Source organism: Macaca fascicularis, chromosome 16, assembly GCF_037993035.2.
Source record: "Macaca fascicularis isolate 582-1 chromosome 16, T2T-MFA8v1.1".
In the NCBI taxonomy this organism is placed as follows: domain Eukaryota; kingdom Metazoa; phylum Chordata; class Mammalia; order Primates; family Cercopithecidae; genus Macaca; species Macaca fascicularis.
In genome coordinates, this window is record NC_088390.1 from 3,248,360 (window position 1) to 3,273,486 (window position 25,127).

A 25,127-nucleotide genomic window follows, 5' to 3' on the forward strand; every position below is an offset into this window, starting at 1 on the left:
AACTCACTCAGCCTCAGTGTGCTCCTTTCACACAGGATGATAGCAAGATCTGTCTCCAGTGACTCTAGAGGGAATTTAGGACATTCTTGGGTCAGGGCTCCTAGATACAATGCAAGGTTCTGGACTGGATTCCTATTTTAACAAACCAGACAAAAAGGATAGTTTTAGGGAAACCGGAAAAATTTCAATATGGCCCAGTAATAAATAATAATAAGAAATCATCATTAATTGAGTTGGTGTGAAAGCACTATTTGGGGCAAGTGGAAGGTTTTTTTTTTTTTTTTTTTTAGAGATGTAGGCTGAATACTTAGGGGTGTAATGCCACAATAATTACAATTTACTTTAAAATATTTCAACCTAAAAATGTAAATTTAAAAAGCCTACATAGGGTGCAGATAATATTAATATGAACACTTCAGAGGTGATCATCCATTTTGTAGAGTAAAAACATTTCCTTGAAAATTTCACAGGAAAGCAACAAGAGATAAAAATGATGAGAAAAAAATGAATAAAGACTGGTAGGTTAAATAATGGCTTCTCAAATATGTCCACATCCAAATCCCTGGAACCTGAGTTACTTTACCTGGTATGTGTCCTGCTACTGCTGCTGCAACAAATTGTCACAAACTTGGTGGCCTAAAACCACAGAAATTCACTTTCTCACAGTTCTGGAGGCGAGAAGTCCAAAATCAAGGTGTCAGTAGGGCCACATTCCCTCCAAGGCTCCAAGGCAGGATCCTTCCCTGTCTCTCCAAGCTTCAGGTGGCTGCAGGGGATCCTTGGCTGCATCACCCTACCTTCTGCCTGATAGTTACAGGGAATAGAGAACTAAAATCCAATGCAAAAATTTGAGAAACTCCAAAGGAAAATATTAGAGCCCTTTGTTCTGAACTAGAAGGAGACTTGCAATTGTAAATCTAAATGGCTCTCAGAATTCTGCAAATAATTATTGAAGAACAGTGACTTATAAACATACATATCCTGGAACTTTTAAATTTCAAAGATAATATTCACCAAACTCTGTTGAGTACAAATCAGCATTTGTTGAGAGTTTACTGTCCAGGATGCTTTCCAAAGTTCTTTACGTGTTTTATTCAACCTTCACAATACACTAAAAGGAAGAAACTATTTATTATCTCAATTTACAGGTGAGGAAGTTGATGTTTAGAGAAAATACTTAAAATTTTCACATAAGCTGGGCACAGTGGCCTTTGCCTATAGTCCCAGCTACACAAGAGGTTGAGGCAGGAGAATCGCTTGAGCACAGAAGTTTGAGGCTAAAGTGAGCTATGATTGCACCACTGCACTCCAGCCTGGGTGACAGGGCAAGACCCTATCTCTAATCACTTAAAAAATTATTGAAAGTTCATATAACTTTTAAATGGTAGAATCGATACTCAAGCCCATTTCTCTCAAACTCTAAAACTTGGACTCTTGAGCTCTTGTGTTTGACCACAGCAAGTTGATTCCTTCTCATTTTCTAGGTGAACTGGAAGCTCTCTACCCTCCAAGCGGATCTCTGGCAAGAGGCGAGAACAGGTGACGTTTCCTTTACTAACAGTATGACATTCACTCTTTTAACAAATATTAACTGAGTATAAACTATATGCCTGTAAGTATCTGGGGGTAGAAATTATTGCACATAAAAGCCTGGATACAAGGGATGGATGGATAGATAGACACAAGGGAATATGTGTGTGTGTGTGTGTGTGTGTGTGTGTGTGTATGTATATATGAGCACTAAGTGGCTCAGAGTGGTTGGAATAGAGGAGGGGAGGGTAAGGCAGCGTTTGCATAGATAGAGGAAATCATGCGTTGTTAAAATCATGTTTTAAAGAATACTTAACACAGGTCAATGCATTATACTTGTCAATACATTTAAAATATTTCAGCATGAAAATGTAAGTTTTAAAAACCTACATAGGGTACCGATAATATTAATATCAATACTCCAGAAGCGATCATCTGTTTTGTAGAGTAAAAACTTAAGACTTCGTCAAAAGTTTCATATGAAAGCAAAAAGAGATAAAAATTATGAGAAAATGGCCGGGCGCGGTGGCTCAAGCCTGTAATCCCAGCACTTTGGGAGGCCGAGGCGGGCGGATCACAAGGTCAGGAGATCGAGACCACAGTGAAACCCCGTCTCTACTAAAAAAAATACAAAAAAAAAAAAAAAAATTAGCCGGGCGCGGTGGCGGGTGCCTGTAGTCCCAGCTACTCAGGAGGCTGAGGCAGGAGAATGGCGGGAACCCGGGAGGCGGAGCTTGCAGTGAGCCGAGATCGCGCCACTGCACCCCAGCCTGGGCAACAGCGTGAGACTCCGTCTCAAAAAAAAAAAAAAAAAAAAAAAAAAAAAAAAATTATGAGAAAAAATGAATAAAGACTGGCAGCTTAATAACACAGATAAATGCATTATAATTGTAAATGTGTGAGAATAATATTATATTTTACACAGGTAAAATGGATTGAAAAGTGTTTTAAAAACACATCCTGATAGTATTAAGAAGTGCCCAGGACTTCCAGTGTCACAGGGTAAAAAGGAAGCATCTTCAAAGTGCAGTAGGTTGCTCTGCTGAGGGGGAGCTCCCCGTGGCTGTAGGTCCCTAAGCAGGCAAAACACCTCTCGAGGATGCTGGCGAGAGGATTCTTGAATTGACAGAAAAGATGAACTAGGTGGCCTTTCACAGCACCTCTAATTCCAATGCTAATTCTTTTAACAAAAGGGAGAAACGAGAGATTATAGGTAAGAGAATACCTTGAGGAGTTACAGGTGAGTTGTCACAAGTAAAAGACAGACTCCCATCACTGGTGGGGAAGTCAGGGAAGCTCAGTCCCAGGTCAGGTTCATCTAGATACAGTGCAGGGGAGAGAAGAGTATAGAATCAGCTGTGCTCTACATGCAGCCAGCAACAGACAGGAGCAGAGAGAGGTGAGTGGGGATGAGGAATTGTGTGAACAGCTGGGAGAGGAGGGCTTGGGTCCCATGGGTTGGACAGAAACACCAGGCTGCCAGTGATCTCTGAAGGCCATGTCCTCTCCACTGGAGCAAAGACTCAGGCACTGGGACAGATGCCTGGCTCTACCAGACCCAAGAATGCAGGCTCAGAGCAAGACCCTCATCCACCCCAGGGAAAGGAGCATTCCCGGTACAGTAAAACTGAGCACAGCATGTTCCTGCCAAAGCTTCCCTGCTGAGGCTGGGATGGGTTTCCTGGGAGGATGATGTTAGAGGGAAGGGAACTTGTCCAACTAGTTATGATTCCTCTTACAGACTTTTAGTCTATAACAATGGGTGATTATGTTTCTCCTGTATTTAACCAGCCTTGCATTCCTGGAATCAATCCCACATGATGAAGATGTAGTGTTTTTTTTTCTCCACATCCTTGATAATGCATGTTATTACCTGACTTACTGACTCCAGCCGTCCCAGAGGGTGGGAAGTGGTATCTCATTGTTTTTTTTTTTTTTTTCAGATGAAACAATTTTATTTCACATTTGTCTTTAAAACCACAAGGACACTATTGTCTTCATATAAAAAGGTAAGTACACATACCTATGCTTTCTAGAAAATGATCATGTAGACCCTCACAAAGAAATAATGCATCCTATTATATCATTTCAGCCAGGTTGCTTGGAAAAAACTCACATCGGAACTGATTCCTTAAACATACCATTGTTCGTTGTCTTTTTCATTACTGAGTTGTATTTGTGTTTTTCTATATTCTAGATAGAAATCCCTTATCTGCTTATGGAATAGGAGAAAATGAAATTTTCTGCTATGTGAGAAGTGAGCTATTCCATAAGCTGTCTTCTCACTTTGCTAATAGTGTCTTTTGAAGCACAAATGTTCTAAATTTTGATGATGTGCAACTTGTCTGCTTTTCATTTTGTTGTGTGCTTTTGGTGTTATATTTAACAAACTATTGCCTTATCCAAAGTCACAATGATTTATGCCTGTATTTCCTCTTACGACTTTTATAACTCTAGCTCTTACATAGGTCTTTAATCCATTTTGAGTTAACTTTGTATATAATCTGAGGTACAAGTTCCAATTCATCCTTTTGCAAGAGTCCCAAAACTGTTTATTGAAGACCAAATAACTGGTGTTTTTTTTTTTTTTTAAACTTTGTGTTCTGGTTTCTAACTCAATTTTTGCTTTAAATATTTTTCTCCTTCCTTTCAATTCAATTTTGTTAGATGCTTAATTCATGTTTTATTCTTTATTGTCGTTCATATAAGTATTTAAGGCAGTGAATATTTTGATTATGGTGTTAACAATATTCTATAGATTCTGATATGTGGTATTACTATTACTGCTATTGTTTTCTAAAAATTCTGGAATTTAGATCTTTATATCTCCTTTGGACCCTAGAGTTATTTAATGAGGATATTCAAACATTTTTTCCAGGTTAAAAGGCCATTTTTATTTTTTGGTTTTGTAATTAATTTCTATTTATGTAATTTTTATTGCATTGTTTTTGTCAGAGATCGTTAATTGAATTATTGCTACTTTTTGGAATTCATTTGAGGTTTTGTCTGTGGCTCTATAAACTGTCTTTAAAAAATGTTCTATAGGAACTTCAAAGTAAAGTGTATTCATTACCATTATTAAAACATACTCATACACACAAATGTACACATTATTTTGATATTTTCTATCCTTCCTTTAATCACTTGATCTGCTTTGGACTGACAAAACCTTTTCTTCTTATTTTTTTTTATTTTAATTTTTTGAGACAGAGTCTCGCTCTGTCGCCCAGGCTGGAGTGCAGTGGCCAGATCTCAGCTCATTGCAAGCTCCGCCTCCTGGGTTCATGCCATTCTCCTGCCTCAGCCTCCCGAGTAGCTGGGACTACAGGCGCTGCCACCTCGCCTGGCTAGTTTTTTATATTTTTAGTAGAGATGAGGTTTCACCATGTTAGCCAGGATGGTCTTGATCTCCTGACCTCGTGATCTGCCCATCTCGGCCTCCCAAAGTGCTGGGATTACAGGCTTGAGCCACCGCGCCCGGCCAAGCTTCTCTTTTTATTAATGTGTTTGTTTCTTCGCAGATCTTTTATAGTTTCTACTTTGAGAAAATTTGTTTTATGTGGTACCCAGATATTATAGATCTTTTTTATTATACTTTAAGTTCTGGGATACATGTGCAGAACGTGCAGGTTTGTTACCTAGGTATACACGTTCCACAGTGGTTTGCTGCACCCATCAACCCATCACCTACATTAGGTATTTCTCTTAATGCTATCCCTCCCCTAAGCCCCAACCCCCCAACAGGCCCTGGTGTGTGATGTTCCCCACCCTGTGTCCAAGTGTTCTCCTTGTTCAACTCCCACTTATGAATGAGAACATGCAGGGTTTGGTTTTCTGTTGCTGTGTTAGTTTGCTGAGAATAATGGTTTCCAGCTTCATCCATGTCCCTGCAAAAGACATGAATTCATCCTTTTTTATGGCTGCATAGTATTCCATGGTGTACATGTGCCACATTTTCTTAATCCAGTATGTCATTGATGGGCATTTGGGTTGGTTCCAAGTCTTTGCTATTGTGAATAGTGCCACGATAAACATACGTGTGTGTGTGTCTTTATAGTAGAATGATTTATAATCCTTTGGCTATATACCCAGTAATGGGATTGCTGGGTCAAATGGTATTTCTGGTTCTAGATCCTCGAGGAATCACCACACTGTCCTCTACAATGGTTGAACTAAGCCAAACTAAGCTTCATAAATTTTATAGATTTTTAAAAACAATTTTATTTTGATTGTAGGTTTAATTTTTATAAAGTAGCCTGCATATTGTTTAATTTTGTCCTCCTGAATTCTGTTTTTTTGATATAAGGATCATGCTGTTTTGGTCACATTAGCCTCCTATGCCTTTGCCTATCATTTCATTTTCAATCATTCTGAAATACTTTATTTTAGCAATTTCTCTTATACACAGAATAGAGTTGGGTTTTGCTTTGAGAGTCAATTTAAAGTATGTTTCTTTTAAAAGGTTCATTAAGCTCATTTACATTTATTAACATAACTGATGTGTAGGCCTAGGTGTGCCATATGACTTTATGTTTAATATGTAGTCTGCCATTCTCTTTCTGATCATAGGAAGTTTACATAATGCTAATATCTTAATACTTTTAGTCTCTTCTTTCGACAGTGTCTTTTGTTCCTTACTATATACAATGAAATTAACTTGTAAACTTTATTCTCCCTTTTCCACCATTCAATATTACTATTTTTTCAAGAACATTCTTTCTTTATCCTCTTAGACAAGCTTAAGCTTCTATTTGACTTATTTGCTTAATATATTCCTTTTCTCCTAAGTGTCCCTAAGAGATAAACAGAAATAGACTTCCTACTTTCTTCCTTTTCCCATTGATTGGTTAGTTATTTGCATATTATTAGCATATATTGCATTTAGGTATTATCCTGTCTTTTTTTTTATTATATTTTAAGTTCTAGGGTACATGTGCATAATGTGCAGGTTTGTTACATATGTATACTTGTGCCATGTTGGTGTGCTGCACCCATCAACTCGTCATTTACATCAGGTATAACTCCCAATGCAATCCCTCCCCACTCCCCATGATAGACCCCGGTGTGTGATGTTCCCCTTCCCGAGTCCAAGTGATCTCATTGTTCAGTTCCCACCTAAGGGTGAGAACATGCGGTGTTTGGTTTTCTGTTCTTGTGATAGTTTGCTGAGAACGATGGTTTCCAGCTGCATCCATGTCCCTACAAAGGACACGAACTCATCCTTTTTTATGGCTGCATAGTATTCCATGGTGTATATGTGCCACATTTTCTTAATCCAGTCTGTCACTGATGGACATTTGGGTTGATTCCCAGTCTTTGCTGTTGTGAATAGTGCTGCAATAAACATACGTGTACATGTGTCTTTATAGCAGCATGATTTATAATCCTTTGGGTATATACCCAGTAATGGGATGGCTGGGTCATATGGTACTTCTAGTTCTAGATCCTTGAGGAAGCGCCACACTGTTTTCCATAATGGTTTAACTAGTATCCTGTCACCTTTAGCCCCACATTCTGATCCTAGTTTAGTTCTACAGTAAATTGATATTCAATGCTTTTCACTTGTATTTTTGCTAAGTTTATTCTAACATTTTCTTGATTATATGAACTTCATCTTCTAATAGAAACCCCAGAAAGAGCCATGGGAACAATAATCCCTGAGTTTATGTTCAAACTCTGTGCTTATCGCCCTTATACAAGTACAGATTGGTTGCCATAAAATTCCTGGCTCATCTTTATATTTCTGAGTTTCTTGTAAGTGTTCTTTTATTACTTTCTGGTATAGAAAGTTGCTATTAAGACTGATGCCAACTTGATTTTTTTTCGGTGGAGGAGGAGGAACTGGTTACCTGAAGGATTCTTTGTTTATTTTGAAGGTCTAACAACTTTACTAAGATACTTTTTGGAATTTACTAAGATATATGCCTTTTCAATATGTAGACTAAAATCTTTCATTTCTGGGAAGTTCATTTAAATTTTAAATCTTCTACTCTGAAGTTTACTTTTTTCTTTGGGATTCTGCTTATAATATAATCTTCTTGGTCAGTCTTCTATGCCAATTTCTTTCTCTCTAACTCTTTTACCCCATTCTTTATTTTTGTTTCTTTTGCCTTTCTGATTTCTAGCCTTTATGTCCTTTATAATGATTTCTGTATTGTTCATTTAAAAAAAATCTCTGTAACTTAGTCTTCAAAATAAGTGACTGTTGCTTCAATTTCTATCCAGACTTCTCTCAGTTCCTATTTCACACCTTCCTGTGGTCCGGGTATATTTTCTCTGAGTTTATTTCCTATTTGTAGTATTCTTTCACAATTAGTTTTATGACTTTGAAAATTCTTGAAGACATATTGTATTGGAATTTTTCTCAATAGAGACAATTTCCTAGTGAGTTCTCTTAGAAAAAGCTTGACTTTTCAGGGGTTCCTTTTTCATATTTCTCTATAGGTCCAGCAATTTAGTCATTAGTTATGATTCACATTTGAACAATTTGCCTTTTTTCAGTACCAGAGATTTAGCAAGATTAGGGTAACTTGCCCAGATTCTCCATCTGGGGACTCCTTCCATTGCTACAATAATGAAGATTGCTTTATCGCCTGCCTCACCTTTCCTCTTCACCTTTGTTCGGCATGACTTTTTGCCCTGTTTCTTCAGATCTGTACATAACAACTATCCCTCAGGGTTATGTCCTCTCTTTCTAGGCATGACTGTCAGCTGAGGATTTGTAGATTCTGATACTCCCCATTACCCCCTGCCCTACTCACCTACTTTGCTGCTTGGCCTTTACTTTCCGCATTGATGGGGCTGATTCATGGTGTTGTCTTCCACTCATTTCCAAGGTGTTGTGTGTTTTTTTTTTAATGTGAGATGTTTCTGACTCTCAGTTTCAATGAAAGTATACATACCTGAGCTTATATTCCTCCTCCTTGTCACTTTGCATGGTTCTCAGTGGAGACATAAGAAAATTAGGATCTAGACAATCACTGTTTAGTCCCAAATACATAATTCAGATATGGTTCCATGCACCCTTTTCTTAATGTAGTTCCCTTTGCATCCTTTTTATTCTTTCTTCAGATATGTACTTGTTGAAAAGGATACCAAAAGCTTCTGAAAGTTTTATCTGTGACTTGATCAAATTATGTTTTAGAACTTCTCGCTTTCACAGACTTCTCAAGGCCATCACCACCGGTCAATGGTTAACACTTCACTCCATTCAGCCCAAGGGTTTACACAGAAATAAAACATACAGAATGCCTTCCTTCTCTGGGTATAGATAGTCAAGGTGCATGTACAGAGAGTGAGAAGACTGATAAATGTTTGCAGACTTGAACTGAATTAAATTGACCCGAACTCCTGTTTGACTCTGTGTTTTAAAATTCTCAGCCTTGAGAAGAATAAATTCAGGAAAGGAAGGTAAGACGTAAGAAAGGAGAAAAGTAGAAACTCTAATCATTTAACATTTATTTAATTTTTCTGTAGTCAAAACACTACTACAGCTACTGTGTGGAAGACATAGCATGTTACAGAATCTACCATTAATACGGGGGCACAAAAATGTTCAAGTGCTGATGAAAAAAATGTGTCATCAAAATCTTGTGGAAGCTTCGTGCAGGAACAGCCTTTCTCTTAGAGAAGGAGCATGAAATGTTTAGTAGGTGGCATTCGTGTGGAAATGTGTGGACTTTTACCAGTGAGAGATGGAGAGAAAAGTCATTCCCCACACAGTGGTCGTAATCATTAGGGCCCTTTACTCCCTGTTGCCTAGTTCTTTCTTCCTTCCTTCATTCCCTTTCCCTGCTTCTGTGGCCCAGGCTGGCATGAGTGTGGTGATCTCGGCTCACTACCAACCTCTGCCTCCCTGGTTCATGTGATTCTCTTGCCTCAGCCTCCTGAGTAGCTGGGACTACAGGCACCCACTACCACACCCAGCTAATTTTTTTGTATTTTTAGTAGAGACGGGGTTTCACCGTGTTGCCCAGGCTATTCTCGAACTCCTGACCTCAAGCGATCTGCCCACCCAGGCCTCCCAAACTGCTGGTATTTCAGGCCTGAGCCACCGCACCCGGCCTACTGCTGATATTTCTATCCAAATGAAGGCCTCTTCATCAGAACAGCCCTGGCTGCTTCTCCAGTTGTACCCTGGAGTGAGTTACCTGATTGATGAGTTTTGGCCTTCAGCTTCTCTTTTAGGACACATCCTGTTCTATTCTGTTTGAGATTCTGGAGACTATGATTTTTTTCTTTGGAGTTTCACTGACACCTCAAAAAGTAATCTGTACATAGTGGGTCTTTACTAAATAGTTGATTGTTGAATTGGTTTCCAGAAAAATAGATAATATGAAATTGCATCTTTAGAGAATATTGAGTTTTGGGCTTGATGAATCAGAACAGGTACAGTCTTGGGGTCTGAGAGTGGTTTGAAAGCAGGTGAATGGCTGGGAAACTCTGAATCCAACTCATATAAGATTTTAATAGAGGCAGTTATATCTAGCCCATTAGATCAAAAATTTCCTGAGGTTAAAGGTTATCACTGTCTTACTTACCTAGCACTGTGCCAGGTCCAGAGTCAGTAATTAAGATGCTTTCATTCATTCATTTTACAGATATTAACTCCTCTGAGAGTACAGCTAAAGACATTTGGGATGAAAAAGAGTGTAGAAAAACAAATGAGAAATGTATTTTAATTACCTCACATTGTATCTCCCACACTTTCCAGCATAGTGTATTTCAGTAAAAATTTACAGTGCACATAGTAGATGGCCAATAAAAGTACACTGTCTTTCTTTTTTCTTCCTTAAAGCTCAGAGAATAGCATGCTCACCAATCTAAAGTAAAGCATTTTTACAGACCTGTAATGGGGCTCACTCAAGGTGTTTTTTCTCCGACTTCTGAGCTCCTGGAAGGAGGGAATCAGACTAGTACCTTTGAGTTCCTCCTCTGGGGACTCTCAGACCAGGCACGGCAGCAACACATTCTCTTCCTGTTGTTTCTGTGGATGTACGCGGTCACTGTGGCTGGGAACCTGCTCATTGTCCTGGCCATTGGCACCGACACACACCTCCACACCCCCATGTACTTCTTCCTTGCCAGCTTGTCATGTACAGACATCTTTTTCACCTCCACCACCGTGCCCAAGGCCCTGGTGAACATCCAGACCCAGAGCACGTCCATTTCCTATGCAGGGTGCTTGGCACAGCTCTACTTCTTCTTGACTTTTGGGGACATGGACATCTTTCTCCTGGCTGTAATGGCCTATGACCGCTATGTGGCCATTTGCCACCCACTCCACTATATGATGATCATGAGCCTCCACCGCTGTGCCGTCCTGGTGGCCGCCTGCTGGACCCTCACGAGTCTTGTCGCCATGACTCACACCTTCCTCATATCCCAGCTTTCCTTCTGCTCTAAGATCATTCCTGACTTCTTCTGTGATTTGGGACCGCTGATGAAGGTGTCTTGCTTTGACACCCAGGTCAATGAGCTTGTGCTCCTGTTCCTAGGGGGAACAGTCATTCTAATCCCTTTTATGCTCGTCCTGGTTTCTTATATCCAAATTGTTTCAGCCATCCTCAGGGCGCCCTCTGCCCAGGGAAGGCGCAAGGCCTTCTCTACCTGCGGCTCTCACCTCGTTGTTGTTGCTCTGTTCTTCGGGACGGTGATCAGGGCGTATCTGTGCCCCTCATCCTCTTCCTCCAGCTCAGTAGAGGAGGATACAGCGGCTGCTGTCATGTACACAGTGGTGACTCCCCTGCTGAACCCCTTTATTTATAGCCTGCGGAACAAGGACATGAAGGCTGCAGTGGTTAGACTTCTCAAGGGCAGAGTCTCCTTCTCACAGGGCCAGGGCCAGTGACTTCTGCTGAGAAACTGAAGGTGTTCTCCTTCCCCTCCAGTGAGGGGCTTGACAGAAATTTCTACCTCAAAGTGTCTCATTTCTGAATCCCACATATCCCTTATCAGCACTCCCCTCCCCAAGTGCCCACTGCAAGTTTGGTATTATAAAGGGAAATCAATGTTTTGCTTTGTGCTTAATCTGTTAAGAGCTCCTTATTTGCTTATTTAACTTATTAATAATTTTTCAAAAGGAGGCATGACTTTTGCAATGCTTTTAATTCTAAAAGCCTTTTATATGCTAGTTTATTAAAACTTAATGAGGTCATGGAAAGTGGGCTAATGACAATATTTAGCAATAAAGTCAATCAGATGGCAAAGACTTTACAAATTTAAGTGAACAAGTGTATGTTTTCCTACAAAAATAGGAAATTATACAAATACTTATTGTCTCAAGGTTATGAATCAAAAATATTTGCAGCTATTAAAACAAAGCTGTCAACGATATAGGAGTGATCTATGTTCTCTTAGTAAAAAGATTTACAAACAATTTGTAATGAGATGATATAATAAATGTATAAATGTAAGTTATATATTATGGTAACTAGTGTGTAGTTATTTCTCTTTTTTTTTTGAGATGGAGTCTCACTCTTATTGCCCAGGCTGGAGTGCAATGGCACGATCTCAAGCTCACTGCAACCTCTGCCTTCCAGGTTCAAGCAATTCTCCTGCCTCAGCCTCCCAAGTAGCTGAGATTATAGGTGCCTGCCACCACGCCTGGCTATTTTTTATATTTTTAGTAGAGACAGGGTTTTACCATGTTGGCCAGGCTGGTCTTGAACTCCTGACCTGCGGTGATCCACCCACTTCGGGCTCCCAAAGTGCTGGGATTACAGGCATGAGCCGTCACGCCCAGCCATGTGTAGTTATTTCTAGCTTTCTTCCTTATCTGCTTAAGTCGTGGCTGACTGTGAGTGTTGTGTGTGTGTATCTGCCTATAGCCCATGCAGGTCTGGGTCAAAAACTGGGATGCCAGCCATCTTGAGGAATTTGACAGAGAGTTGTGGACCACACATATTTTTGCTTCCTTGTGCTGAGTAGCACACCCCATCTCCCACAAGAGGGGTAAGGCTGTCAGTGGTAGTGACTTGGTCCAGGAGGCAGAGGATGCCTTCAGAAAGGAGGAGACTGTCGAGAGAAACTGAGGAGGTACATGAGATTCGTGTTCAATGCAATCCATGCCTGTGCTACTTAGATCCATTTGCAGTTCCCCATTGTATCCAGCTCTCATCCTATGATTTGGAGCCTCTATGTGTTGTTAAAATGAATTCAGCCTCATTCCTTCTCAAACAGGGTGGGTATATGCCCCATAACTCAGAATTCCCTTTAAGTTGGTGGCCAGTTAGGAGATGGTAAGATTGCATAAAAGTGTAATCAAAACAAGATACAGTCCATACTACTGTTGGTTGTCCCAAAGCTGTAATTGCAGATAATTAGCTTGACTCTCTACTACCTATTGAATGAATTAGACCTTCAACTATTAGAGGTTTTAGTTATTCTGCTTTTTTTGTGTGTGTTATGACTAAAATGCTTATTAGCATTTGTTACCATCTATGGAATTAATATGAAAGTTCATGGCATAAGCCATAAATCTTCATGGTAATCAGTATCAATTATCTCAGTTAAAAAAATGACTCATCTTTTTCTGTTGGTCTACTACATGAAGAGCATGAAATGGTCAGGGGCAGTTGGTTTTATTTTAGTGGATTAGTTAAAGAGAGGTAAGGCTTCCACACTTCACTTGAACTGGTAAAATGATGGAAACAGTAAAATGTGATAAATTATGTATGTATGTTTAATGTAACACCTACAGCAGCCGCTAAAAAACTACACAAAGGGATATACTCAAAAACACAATAAATGAATCAAATGTTAAAGCAACTCACAAGAAGGCAGGAAAAAGAAAACACATAGAAACAAAAAATAAAATGGCAAATTTAAATATGAACATATCGTTAATTATATTACATGTAAAAGGTCTCAATGCACCAATTAAAAGACAGAAGTTGGCAGAGTGGATTCAAAATAAACATTACCCAACTCTATGTTGTCCACAAGAAGCTCACCTCAAATATTACAGCTTAGGTTGAAAGGAAAAGAATGGAGAAAGAAATATAAACATCAATGAAAAGAAAGAGATGTGGCTATATATATTTCACATAAGTGGATTTCAAAGTAAAGAAAATTACCAGTGACAGGGATATTATAATAAAGGATTCAATCCACCAAGAAGACATAGCAATCCTGAAAACGTATTCATCATACAGTTGAAATGCAAAATATGTGAGAAAAAAACTGAAAGAGACATAGACGAATGTTCACAATTATAGTTGAAGACTTCAAAACCCCTCTCTCAACAATGATAGAATAACTAGACAGAAGATCAGTAAGGATATGGGATAACTCTACAACAGCGGTAACCAACAGTATCTATTTGACATTTATAGACCACCCCCTTCAATAACAGCAGAACTAACATTATTTTCAAGTGCCCCCTGAATATATACCATGATAGATCATATACTGGGGTATAAGACAAACTCCAACAAATTTAGAATAATTGAAATCATACATCATACGGAGTGTGTTCTCTGACCACAATGCAATCAGCCTAGAAATCAATAACAAGAAGAAAATCTCCAGACACTCAAAAACTAAACAACACATTTATTAATAATCCACGGGGAAGTCACAAGTATAATTTTTAAAAAAATCGAGCTGAATTAAAATGAAAATATAACATATCAGAATTTGTGGAACAAAGCTAGAACAGTGATAAGAAGAAAATATATAGCACTGAATACATACATTAGAAAAGAGGAAAGTCTCAAATCAAGAATCTAAGTTCCCATTTAAGAAGCCTAGACAAGAGCAAAATAAATTCAAAGCAAATAGAAGCAAGTAATAATGATAGGATCAAAAATCAATGAAATTGAACATAAAAAACAACAGAGAAAAATCAATGAAGTGAAGACCCGGTTCTTTGTAAAGATGAATAACAAATCCCTAGCAAGATTGACAAAGAAACAACGGAGAAGACAATATAAGAACTGAAATAAGGCATATCACTACAGACCCTGCAGACATACAAGAGATAGGAGGATACTATTAGGAATTCTAAACACACAATTTTGACAATGAAGATAAAGTGAACGAATTCCTCAAAAAATACAAACTACCACAACTCATCCAATGTAAAATAGATCATTTGAGTAGACTTACAGCTCTTAAGGTAATTGAAATAACAATTTCATAACACCTCAAAAGAAATATATAGGTCCAGATAGTTTCACTGGAAAACTCCATCAAAAAGAGGAATTAACACAAGTTCTACATAATCTCTTCCAAAAACAGAAAAGGAGAGAAGAGATTACCCTGATGCCAAAACCAGATGACGAGTACAGACACAGAGAACTACAGACCAATATCCTTATGAATATAAATGCAAAAATTCATAACATCAAATTCAGCAATATATAAAAGAAATTACATACCATGATCAAGTGGGGTTTATTCCAGGTATGCATGGTTGGTTCAATAGTTGAAAGCCAGTCAATCCAATCCAGCATACTAACAGCCTAAAGAAGAATTACATGATCCTACTAATTGATACAGTAAATGGATTTGACAACATTTAACACCCTTTTCATAAATTTTTTAAAATAAACAAAACCTCAGACGGAGAGGAATGAAGAGGAATTTCCTCAACTTGATAAAAAGCATCTACAAAAAACCTGTGACTAACATTATACTGGAGGTTATGAGGAAAGACTAAATTTTTACACATGAAAATTGGGGACAGATCAAGAATGTTCACTGTCATTACTCTTATTCAATAAAAAACTGGAAGTTATGTCCAGTGCAATAAGATAAGGAAATAAAAGGCATACATGCAGAAATAAAGAAATGAAATTGTCACCATTTTCAGATGATATGATTCAGAGGACATAGAAAATTCCAAGAAATGTCTTTAAAAATCTAAAAACAAAAACAAAATGTAAAAAATGCTTATGTGAGTTCAGAAAGGTCATGAAATGCATGATAAACATACAAAAATCAGCTGTGTATCTATACAGCAGCGATAAGGATGCAGACACCAAACTTAAAAATACAAAAGCATTGACAATCACACTCAGGAAAATAAAACAAATGTAAATGTTAAAACAAAAATCTTAAAAACATATGTACACAACGGTTTTTTTTGTTTGTTTGTTTTTTGTTTTTTTGAGATAGAGTCTCGCTCTGTTCCCCAGGCTGAAGTGCAATGGCAGGATCTCAGCTCACAGCAATCTCTGCCCCCCTGGGTTCAAGCAATTCTCCTGCCTCAGTCTCCCAAGTAGCTAGGACTACAGGTGCGCACCACCATGCCCAGCTAATTTTTGACATGTACAGGATTTTTATGTTGAAAACTACAAAACACTGCTGAAAGAAATCAAGAAGACCTAGATAAATGGAGAGACAGAATATGTTCATGAATTGTGAAATTTAACGTAGTCAAGTTGCCAATTCTCCTCAAATTGAGATTTAGGTTTAATTCAATTCCTATCAAAATTCCAGCAGGATTTTTTTAAGATATAAACAAGATTATTCTAAAATGTATAAGAAAATACAGAGGGGAGGGGCCATGATGGCTGACTAGAAACAGCTGCAGTCAGAGGCTCCCACTTAGAAGAACGAAAATGGCAGCTGAGGTATCCAGGTTCTCTCACTGGGACTGACTAGGCAGTTGGCATAACCCATGGAGCGTGAGGAAAAGCAGGGTGGTACGATGGCCCACCTGGGAGCCACACAGGGCAAGAGGAGCTCCCACCCCCAGCCAAGGGAGGTGGGGAGTGATGGTGCTACCCTGCCCAGGGAACCACACTTTTCCCCCGGATTCGTGCAACCCACAGATCAGGAGATTCCCTTTGGGAGTCCAAGCACAGAGCTGTGCAGACTCTCAGCGGCCACTCAACTGGAGATTGCCTAAGACTATCGAGTTTCGGGGGGAGGGAGGTCTGCCGTCATCACTGCAGCTGGTGGCTGCCTAAGAAGACTGAGCTCCCTCCCGGGCGCGGTGGCTCACACCTGTAATCCCAGCACTTTGGGAGGCCGAGGTGGGTGGATCACCTGAGGTCAGGAGTTCAAGACCAGCCTGGCCCACATGGTGAAACCCTGTCTCTACCAAAATACAAAAAAAAAAAAAAAAAAAAAAAAAAGCCAGGCATGATGGTGGGTGCCTGTAATCCCAGCTACTCAGGAGGCTGAGGCAGGAGAGTCATCTGAATCAGCAAGGTGGAGGTTGCAGTGAGCCAAGATCATGCCACTGCACTCCAGCCTGGGCGACACCGCAAGACTCTGTCTCAAAAAAAAAAAAAAAAAAAAACCACACACACACAAAAACAACAAAAAACAAAAACAAGGCTGAGCTCCCAGGGGAGGGGTGGCAGCCATCACTGCGGCTCCAGTCGGCCGTTTTTCCCCTGCCAGTATGGGGGACACTGGACAGTTTGGATGAATTTCCTACAGCACAGCACAGCGGCTGTGGCGGATCATGGCCAGACTGCCTCTTTAGGCTGGACCCTGACCCATTCCTCCTCGTGGCTTGGCTCCCTGCAGGAATTTCACCAACTCCAGGCAAGAGTTTAGGGACAAAACTGATCTCCCTGGAACTGAGCCCCTGGGTGGAGGGGGGGCCATGGTCTCCGCGGATCAGCAGACTTTGTCTTTTCCCCTGCTGGCTCTGAGGAATCTGGGCAGTCCAGATGAGTGGGTTCCACCAATTGCAGCATACCCCCTCTCAGCCAAGGGGCTGCCAGAGTGCTTTGTTAAGCAGGTCCCAGATCAAGTGCCCTCATGACTGGGTGAAAACCCTCAACAGGGGTCGCTAGACACCTTATACTATAGTATTCCCGCTGGCATCAGGTCAGTGCCCCTCTGGGACAGAGATCCCAGAGGAAGGAGCAGGAAGCCATTTTTGCTGTTCTGCAGCTTCCTCTGGTAACACCTCCAGGTGTAGGAGGGACCCAGGAAACAGGATCTGGAGTGAACCACAGCAAACGGCAACAGCTCTGTGAAAGAGAGGCCTGACTATTAAAAGAAAAACAACCGGAAAGCAAAAACCACCACAACAAAAAAGTCCCCCACAAAAACTCCATCCAAAGGTCCGCAACCTCAAAGATCGAAGCTAGAGAAACTCATGAAGATGAGAATTAATCAATGAAAAAATACTGAAAACTCAAAAAAGCCAGAGTGCCTCTTTTTCCTCCAAATGATGGTGACACCTCTCCAGCAAGGGCACAGAACTGGGTGAAAGCTGAGATGGATGAATTGACAGAAGTAAGCTTCAGAAGGTGGGTAATAATGAACTTCACTAAGCTAAAGGAGCACGTTCTAACCCAATGTAAAGAAGCTAAGAACCATGATAAAACATTACAGCAACTGTTAACCAGGAAAACCAGTTTAGAGAGGAATGTCACTGAGATCTGATGGAGCTGAAAAACACAACATGAGAACTTCACAACACAACCACAGTATCAACAACACGAGAACTTCACAACGCAACCACAAGTACCAATAACCAAACAGACCAAACAGAGAAAAGAATTTGAGCTGGAAGACTATCTTGAAATAAGACAGGCAGACAAGATTGGAGGAAAAAGAATGAAAAGGAACAAACAAAACCTCCAAGAAATGTGGGACTATGTAAAAAGATTGAACCTCTGATTGAAACAAGTATCTGAAAGAGATGGGGAGAATGGAAACAAGTTGGAAAACACACTTCAGGGTATTATCCAGGAGAACTTCCCCAAGCTAGCAAGACAGGGCAACATTCAAATTCAGGAAATACAGAGAATATCATAGGATACTTCACGAGAAGATTAACTCCAGGACACATTATCATCAGATTCTCCAAGGTCAAAATGAGAGAAAAAATGTTAATGGCAACCAGAGAGAAAAGTCAGGTCACCTACAAAGGGAAGCCCATCAGACTGACAGTGGATCTCTCAGGAGAAACCTTACAAGTCAGAAGAGAGTGGGGGTCAATATTCAACATTCTTAAAGAAAAAGTTTTCAACCCAGAATTTCATATCCAGCCAAACTAAGCTTTATAAGCAAAGGAGAAATAAAATCCTTTACAGACAAGCAAATGCTGAGAGATTTTGTCACTACAAGAGCTCCTGAAGGAAGCACTAAATATGGAAAGGAAAAACCCGTACCAGCCACTGCAAAAAACACACCAAAATATAAAGACCAATGACACTATGAAGAAACTGCATCAACCAGTGTGCAAAATAACCAGCTAGCATCATGATAGGATCACATTCACACATAACAATAACTTTAAATGTAAATGAGCTAAAAGACACAGAGTGGCAAATTGCATAAAGAGTCAAAACCCATCCGTGTTCTGTATTCAGGAGATCCATCTAACATGCAAAGACACATATAAGCCCCCAAAAAAAGGGATAGAGGAAAATTTACCAAGCAAATGGAAAGCAAAAAAAGTAGGGGTTGCAATCCTAGTCTATGACAAAACGGACTTTAAACCAACAGACATCAAAAAAGACAAAGAAGGGTATTACGTAATTGTAAAGGGATGAATGCAACAAGAAGAGCTAATGATCCTAAATATGTATGCACCCAATACAGAAGCACTGAGATTCATAAAAGAGGTTCTTAGAGACCCACGAAGACATTTGAAGTCTCCCACTATTATTGTGTGGGAGTCTAACACCCCGATCTAATCGAGACAGAAAATTAACAAGGATATTCAGGACTTGAACTCAGTCCTGGATCAAGTGGACCAAATAGACATCTATAGAACTCTCCACCCCAAATCAACAGAATATATTTTCTTCTCAGTGCCACAGGGCACTTATTCTAAAATCGACCACATAATTGGAAGTAAAACACTCCTCAGCAAATGCAAAATAAATGAAATCATAACAGTCTGTCAGACCACAGTGCAATCAAATTAGAACTGAGGATTAAGAAACTCACTCAAAACCACACAACTACATAGAAATTGAACAACCTGCTCCTGAATGACCCCTGGGTAAATAACAAAACTAACACTGAAATTAAGAAGTTATCTGAAACCAATGAAAACAAACAATGTACCAGAATCTCTGGGACACAGCTAAAACAGTGTTAAAAGGGAAATTTATAGCATTAAATGCCCACATCAGAAGGCTGGAAAGATCTCAGATCAACACTCTAACATCACAATTAAAAGAATCAGAGAAGCAAGAGCAAACAAATCCAAAAGCTAGCAGAAGACAAGAAATAACTTTAAGATCAGAGTGGAACTGAAGGAGGAAGAGACATGAAAAACCCTTCTTCAAAAAAAATCAATGAATACAGGAGCTGTTTTTTTTTTAAAGTTAACAAAATAGATAGACCACTAGCTAGACTAGAGAAGAATCAAATAGACAAAAAAATGATATAAGGGGTATCACCACTGACCCCCCCCAGAAATACAAACTACAAAGAATGCTATAAACACCTCTACACAAATAAACTAGAAAATCTAGAAGAAATGGATAAATTTGTGAACGCATGCACCCTCCCAAGACTAAACCAGGAAGAAGTAGAATCCCTGAATAGACCAATAACAACTACCAAAATTGAGGCAGTAATGAATAGCCTACCAACCCAACACTGCCCAGGACCAGATAGATTCACAGCCGAATTCTACCAGAGGAACAAAGAGGAGCTGCTACCATTCCTTCTGAAACTATTCCAAACAATTGAAAAGGAGGGACTCCTCCCTAACTCATTTTATGAGGCCAGCATCACCCTGATACCAAAACCTGGCAGAGACACAACAAAAAAAGAAAACTTCAGACCAGCATCCCTGATGAACCATGATTCAAAAATCCTCAATAAAATACTGGCAAACTGAATCCAGCAGCACATCAAAAAACTTATCCACCACAATCAAGTCAGCTTCATCCCTGGGATGCAAGACTGGTTCAATAAATGTAATCCATCAGATAAACAGAAACAATGACAAAAACCACATGCTTATCTTAATAGATGCAGAAAAGGGCTTCAATAAAATTCAACATCCCATCATGTTAAAAACTCCCAATAAACTAGATATTATCTCAAAATAATAAGAGCCATCTATGACAAATCCATAGCCAACATCATACTGAATGGGCAAAAGCTGGAAGCAATCCCTTTGAAAACTGGCACAAGACAAGGATGCCCTCTCTCGCCACTCCTATTCAACACAGTATTGGAAGTTCTGGCCAGGACAATCAGGCAAGAGAAAGAAATAAGGGGTATTCAAATAGGAAGAGAATCTGTTTGCAGATGACATGATTCTATATTTAGAAAGCCCCATAGTCTCGGCCCAAAAACTCCTTAAGCTGGTAAGCAGCTTCAGCAAAATCTCAGGATACAAAATCAATGTGAAAAAATCACAGGCATTCCTATACACCAACAACAGACAAGCCAAGAGCGAAATCATGAATGAGTTCCCATTCACAATTGCTACAAAGAGAATAAAATACCTAGGAATATAGCTTACAAGGGATGTGAAGGACCTCTTCAGGGGGAACTAAAAACCACTGTTCAAGGAACTAAGATGACACAAAAAATGGAAAAACAATCCATTCTCATTTATAGGAAGAATAAATAACATGAAAATGGCCATACTGCCCAAAGTAATTTATAGGTTCAATGCTATTCCCATCAAACTACTATCGACATTCTTCACAGAATTAGAAAGCACTTCTTTAAATTTCATATGGAATCAAAAAAAGTGCCCGTATAGCCAAGACAATCCTAAGCAAAACAAAAACAAAAACAAAAACAAAGCTGGAGGCATCATGCAACTTGACTTCAAACTATACTACAAGGCTACTGTAACCAAAACAGCATGGTACTGGTACCAAAACAGACACGTAGCCCAATGGAACAGAGACCTCAGAAATAATACCATGTATCTACAACCATCTGATCTTTGATGAACCTGACAAAAACAAGCAATGGGGAAAGGATTCCCTATTTAATAAATGGTATTGGGAAAACTGGCTAGCCATATGCAGAAAAATGAAACTGGACCCCCTTCTTACACCTTGTACAAAAATTAAGTCAAGATGGATTAAAGACTTAAGACCTAAACCCATAAAAACTCTAGAAGGAAACCTAGGCAATACCACCCAGGACATAGGTATGGGCAAAGACTTCATGACTAAAACACTAAAAGCAATGGCAACAAAAGCTAAAATTGACAAGTGGGATCTAATTAAAGAGCTTCTGCACAACAAAAGAAACTATCATCAGAGTAAACAGGCAACCTACAGAATGAGAGAAAATTTTTGCAATCTATGCATCTGACAAAGGGCTAATATCCAGAACCTACAAAGAATGTAAATTTAGGAAAAAAACAACCCCATCAAAAAGTGGGCAAAGGATATGAACAGACACTTCTCAAAAGAAGATATTTATGCAGCCAACAAACATGGAAAAAAAAAAACTCATCATCACTGGTCATTAGAGAAATGCAAATCAAAACCACAAGGAGATACCATCTCACACCAGTTAGAATGGCGATCATCAAAAAGTCAGGAAACAACAGATGCTGGAGAGGATGTGTAGAAATAAGAATGCTTTTACACTGTTGGTAGGAGTGTAAATTAGCTCAACCATTGTGGAAGACAGTGTGGCAACTCCTCAAGGATCTAGAACCAGAAATACCATTTGACCCAGCAATCCCATTACTGGGTATATACCCAAAGGATTATAAATCATTCTACTATAAAGACACATGCACACGTATGTTTACTGCGGCACTGTTCACAATAGCAAAGACTTGGAACCAACCCAAATGCCCATCAGTGATAGACTGGATAAAGAAAATGTGGCACATACACACCATGGAATACTATGCAGTCATGAAAAGGATGAGTTCCTTTCCTTCGCAGGGACATGGATGAAGCTGGAAACCATTATTCTCAGCAAACTAACACAAAAACAGAAAACCAAACACTGCATGTTCTCATTCATAAGTGGGAGCTGAACCATGAGAACCCATGGACACAGGGAAGGGAACATCACACACTGGGGCCTGTCAGGGGGTGGAGTGCTATTGGAGGGATAGCATTAGGAGAAATACCTAATGTAGATGATGGGTTGATGGGTGCAGCAAACTACCATAGCATGTGTATACCTGTGTAACAAACCTGCACGTTCTGCACATGTGCCCCAGAACTTAAAGTATAATAAAAAAAGAAACTGACCTGAGGAAATATTTTTGTGCTTACTTCATAGTTTAAACTAGACTATATATAAAGATAATACAACTCCTCCTAAAATCTTACTAAGACAGTCATTAATGAATAATAAAATAAAAACAAAAGCAAAGGAAAGAATGACCACAGGATTGAAGATGAGACAAAATTCAAGAGGTGAGATGGAGGAATAGAACTAGGGTTATCACATAGTTAGTTGTCGGTTATTACTACAGTCTTAATATTCAGATTAAGTGGTGAGTCCAGGGGTGTTTATGAAATTATGATAGTTGCATAGATACATAGTTAAAAGCTCTGAATGAAACAGTGAAGAGAGTTTCTCTTTAATTAAGAATGGATAGATAAGAGAGCAGTAAGGGAGGAGAGGACAGTGATGAGACCAGGAGTTTAATTAAATTAGACATCTCTTAAAGCAATCTAGGGAAGAGAAAGTGAAGATACATAATGAATACAAGACTAATTTTGCTGTTATGGATAAAGTCAGTAAGGTCTAATGGAATTAGGTGTTTATTCTCCATAGTGAAATAGTAAGTACCAAAGAGGATAGATACTATATAAGAAGGTATCCTTCTTTGCATCTATGATCTAGATGCAAATGTAGTGTGGAAATGGAAACCATAGAATGAATTATTATGATAGCAATAAGTAAGAAGATGTCCACAAGATTTTGAGTTTGAGTCACACACAAAAAAGATGCCCTTAATGACAGTAGTGAACAAAAGAGCAATTTCAGAAAAAAATAGTTCCATTTTGGGTGTGTTTTTAGTGTTCCTGTGACTCTTGTGGATGTATTGAATTAAATAGTAGAATGAAGATATAAAGTTTTGGAGCAAAATTAACAGAACATGGATCAGAGGGGAGCTGATAAGTCAAGTTTTCAACAAAGAATTCATTGCAGAATGAGTGAACTTCAAGAAAAGGAGCCAGGATGGAGAATGAGGATTCTAGTTGGGGAAGGAAGACACTTGTACAGTCAAGACTTGATGTCCCTCCAGGTCAAACTATGTGTGTGTCTCCCTTTTCTATCAGCCAAGGGACATAGCACAGTGTATTGTCCTGCACTATTAACTGAGCACTCAAATACTTCTTTTAGAAAAATGAAACAAGGAAGAAAGGGATAAGTGCTATAAAAGAAGTTAAAAATGTGCCACATAGGTTCAGAGACAGTAGCCATTTCATTACATATGAAATGTACGTATGTATGTGGGTGTGTGCCTTTAGTATATCACATATATTATTGTCTCTTTTCGTTTTCAACATAGTCCTGTGGCACAGATGGCAGTAGCCCTCCTTCCAGATGAAGAAGTCACATCTCTAAAAGATGAAGTGACTTAGCCCATGTCTTTCTTTTTTTTTTCTTTTTGAGACAGAGTCTCACTCTGTGGCCCAGGCTGGAGTGCAGTGGCACGATCTCGGCTCACTACAACCTCCACCTCCCGGGTTCACGCCATTCACCTGCCTCAGCCTCCCAAGTAGCTGGGACTACAGGTGCCCGCCACCATGCTTAGCTAACTTTTTGTATTTTTAGTAGATACGGGGTTTCACCATGTTAGTCAGGAGGGTCTCAATCTCCTGACCTCGTGATCTACCCGCCTCAGCCTCCCAAAGTGCTGGGATTACAGGCATGAGCCACCATGCCTGGCCAAGATGGGGTTTCACCATCTTGGCCAGGCTGGTCTCGAACTCCTGACCTCAGGTGATCCACCCACCTCGGCCTCCCAAAGTGCTGGGATTACAGGCGTGAGCCGCCGTGCCCGTCTGCCCATGGCTTTCCATTAGAAAAATGCAGATCTTGTATTTGAGCCCAGTTTCCCTCATGGTAAATGCTCTTCCTCTGACTCCACAGCCGGCCTACAGAGGGAACGTAGAATAATGAGGAGAGACACCTAAGCAAGGCAGGATGTGTGCACCAGCAGGAAACACAGCTGGAAGTTTAACAAGCAGAGGGGACGCTCCACCCATGGTAATAATCCTTTTTATAATTCCTATTTATTTATTGCTTTTTAAGTTATTCTCCTTTCTCTTCTGTTTGCATTTGCTGCTGTAGGATTTCAATATACATGCTTAGCTTCTCACAGTCCATTTACAGTTAATATCATGCCGCCTCATGTAAAATGTAGAAACTCTATTTGCATAATCTCACTTACTGCTCCAACTGCCTTTTGCTAGATGCTATATATATAACATCTACCTACATTACAAAGCAACCAAACCAATGTCATAATTTTTCATTATTTTTTACATTTTCCAAAATGTTGTGGGTACGTAGCAGGTGCGTATATTTATGGGGTACATGAGATATTTTGATACAGGCATACAGTATGTAATACATCAGGGTAAGTGTTGTATCCATCACTTCAAGTATTTATCCTCTGTGTTACAAACAATCCACAATTTTAGTTACTTTTTAAGGTACAATTGAATTATTATTGACCATAGTGATGCTATTGTACTATCAAATAC

General features: G+C 39.5%; 1 protein-coding gene and 1 long non-coding RNA gene across 2 annotated transcripts; both read left to right on the forward strand.

Annotated features, from left to right (window-relative positions):
• The first annotated feature begins 1,482 nt into the window (after nucleotides 1-1,482).
• Nucleotides 1,483-24,730, forward strand: LOC123569457 (uncharacterized). Its single transcript, XR_010582169.1, has 3 exons — nucleotides 1,483-1,539; nucleotides 3,474-3,539; nucleotides 24,511-24,730. It is a non-coding gene; the product is annotated as an uncharacterized lncRNA (long non-coding RNA).
• On the forward strand, nucleotides 10,340-11,380 carry LOC102130796 (olfactory receptor 1P1). Its single transcript, XM_015437452.3, has one exon. It carries the CDS (start codon nucleotides 10,382-10,384, stop codon nucleotides 11,378-11,380), a length of 999 nt encoding a protein of 332 aa, XP_015292938.3. The 5' UTR covers nucleotides 10,340-10,381.
• Nucleotides 24,731-25,127: the final 397 nt, after the last annotated feature.

What these genes read in the sequence shown, in the direction of transcription:
- LOC102130796 (XM_015437452.3), top strand. Translation starts at nt 10,382, where the DNA reads ATGGGGCTCACTCAAGGTGTTTTTTCTCCGACTTCTGAGCTCCTGGAA.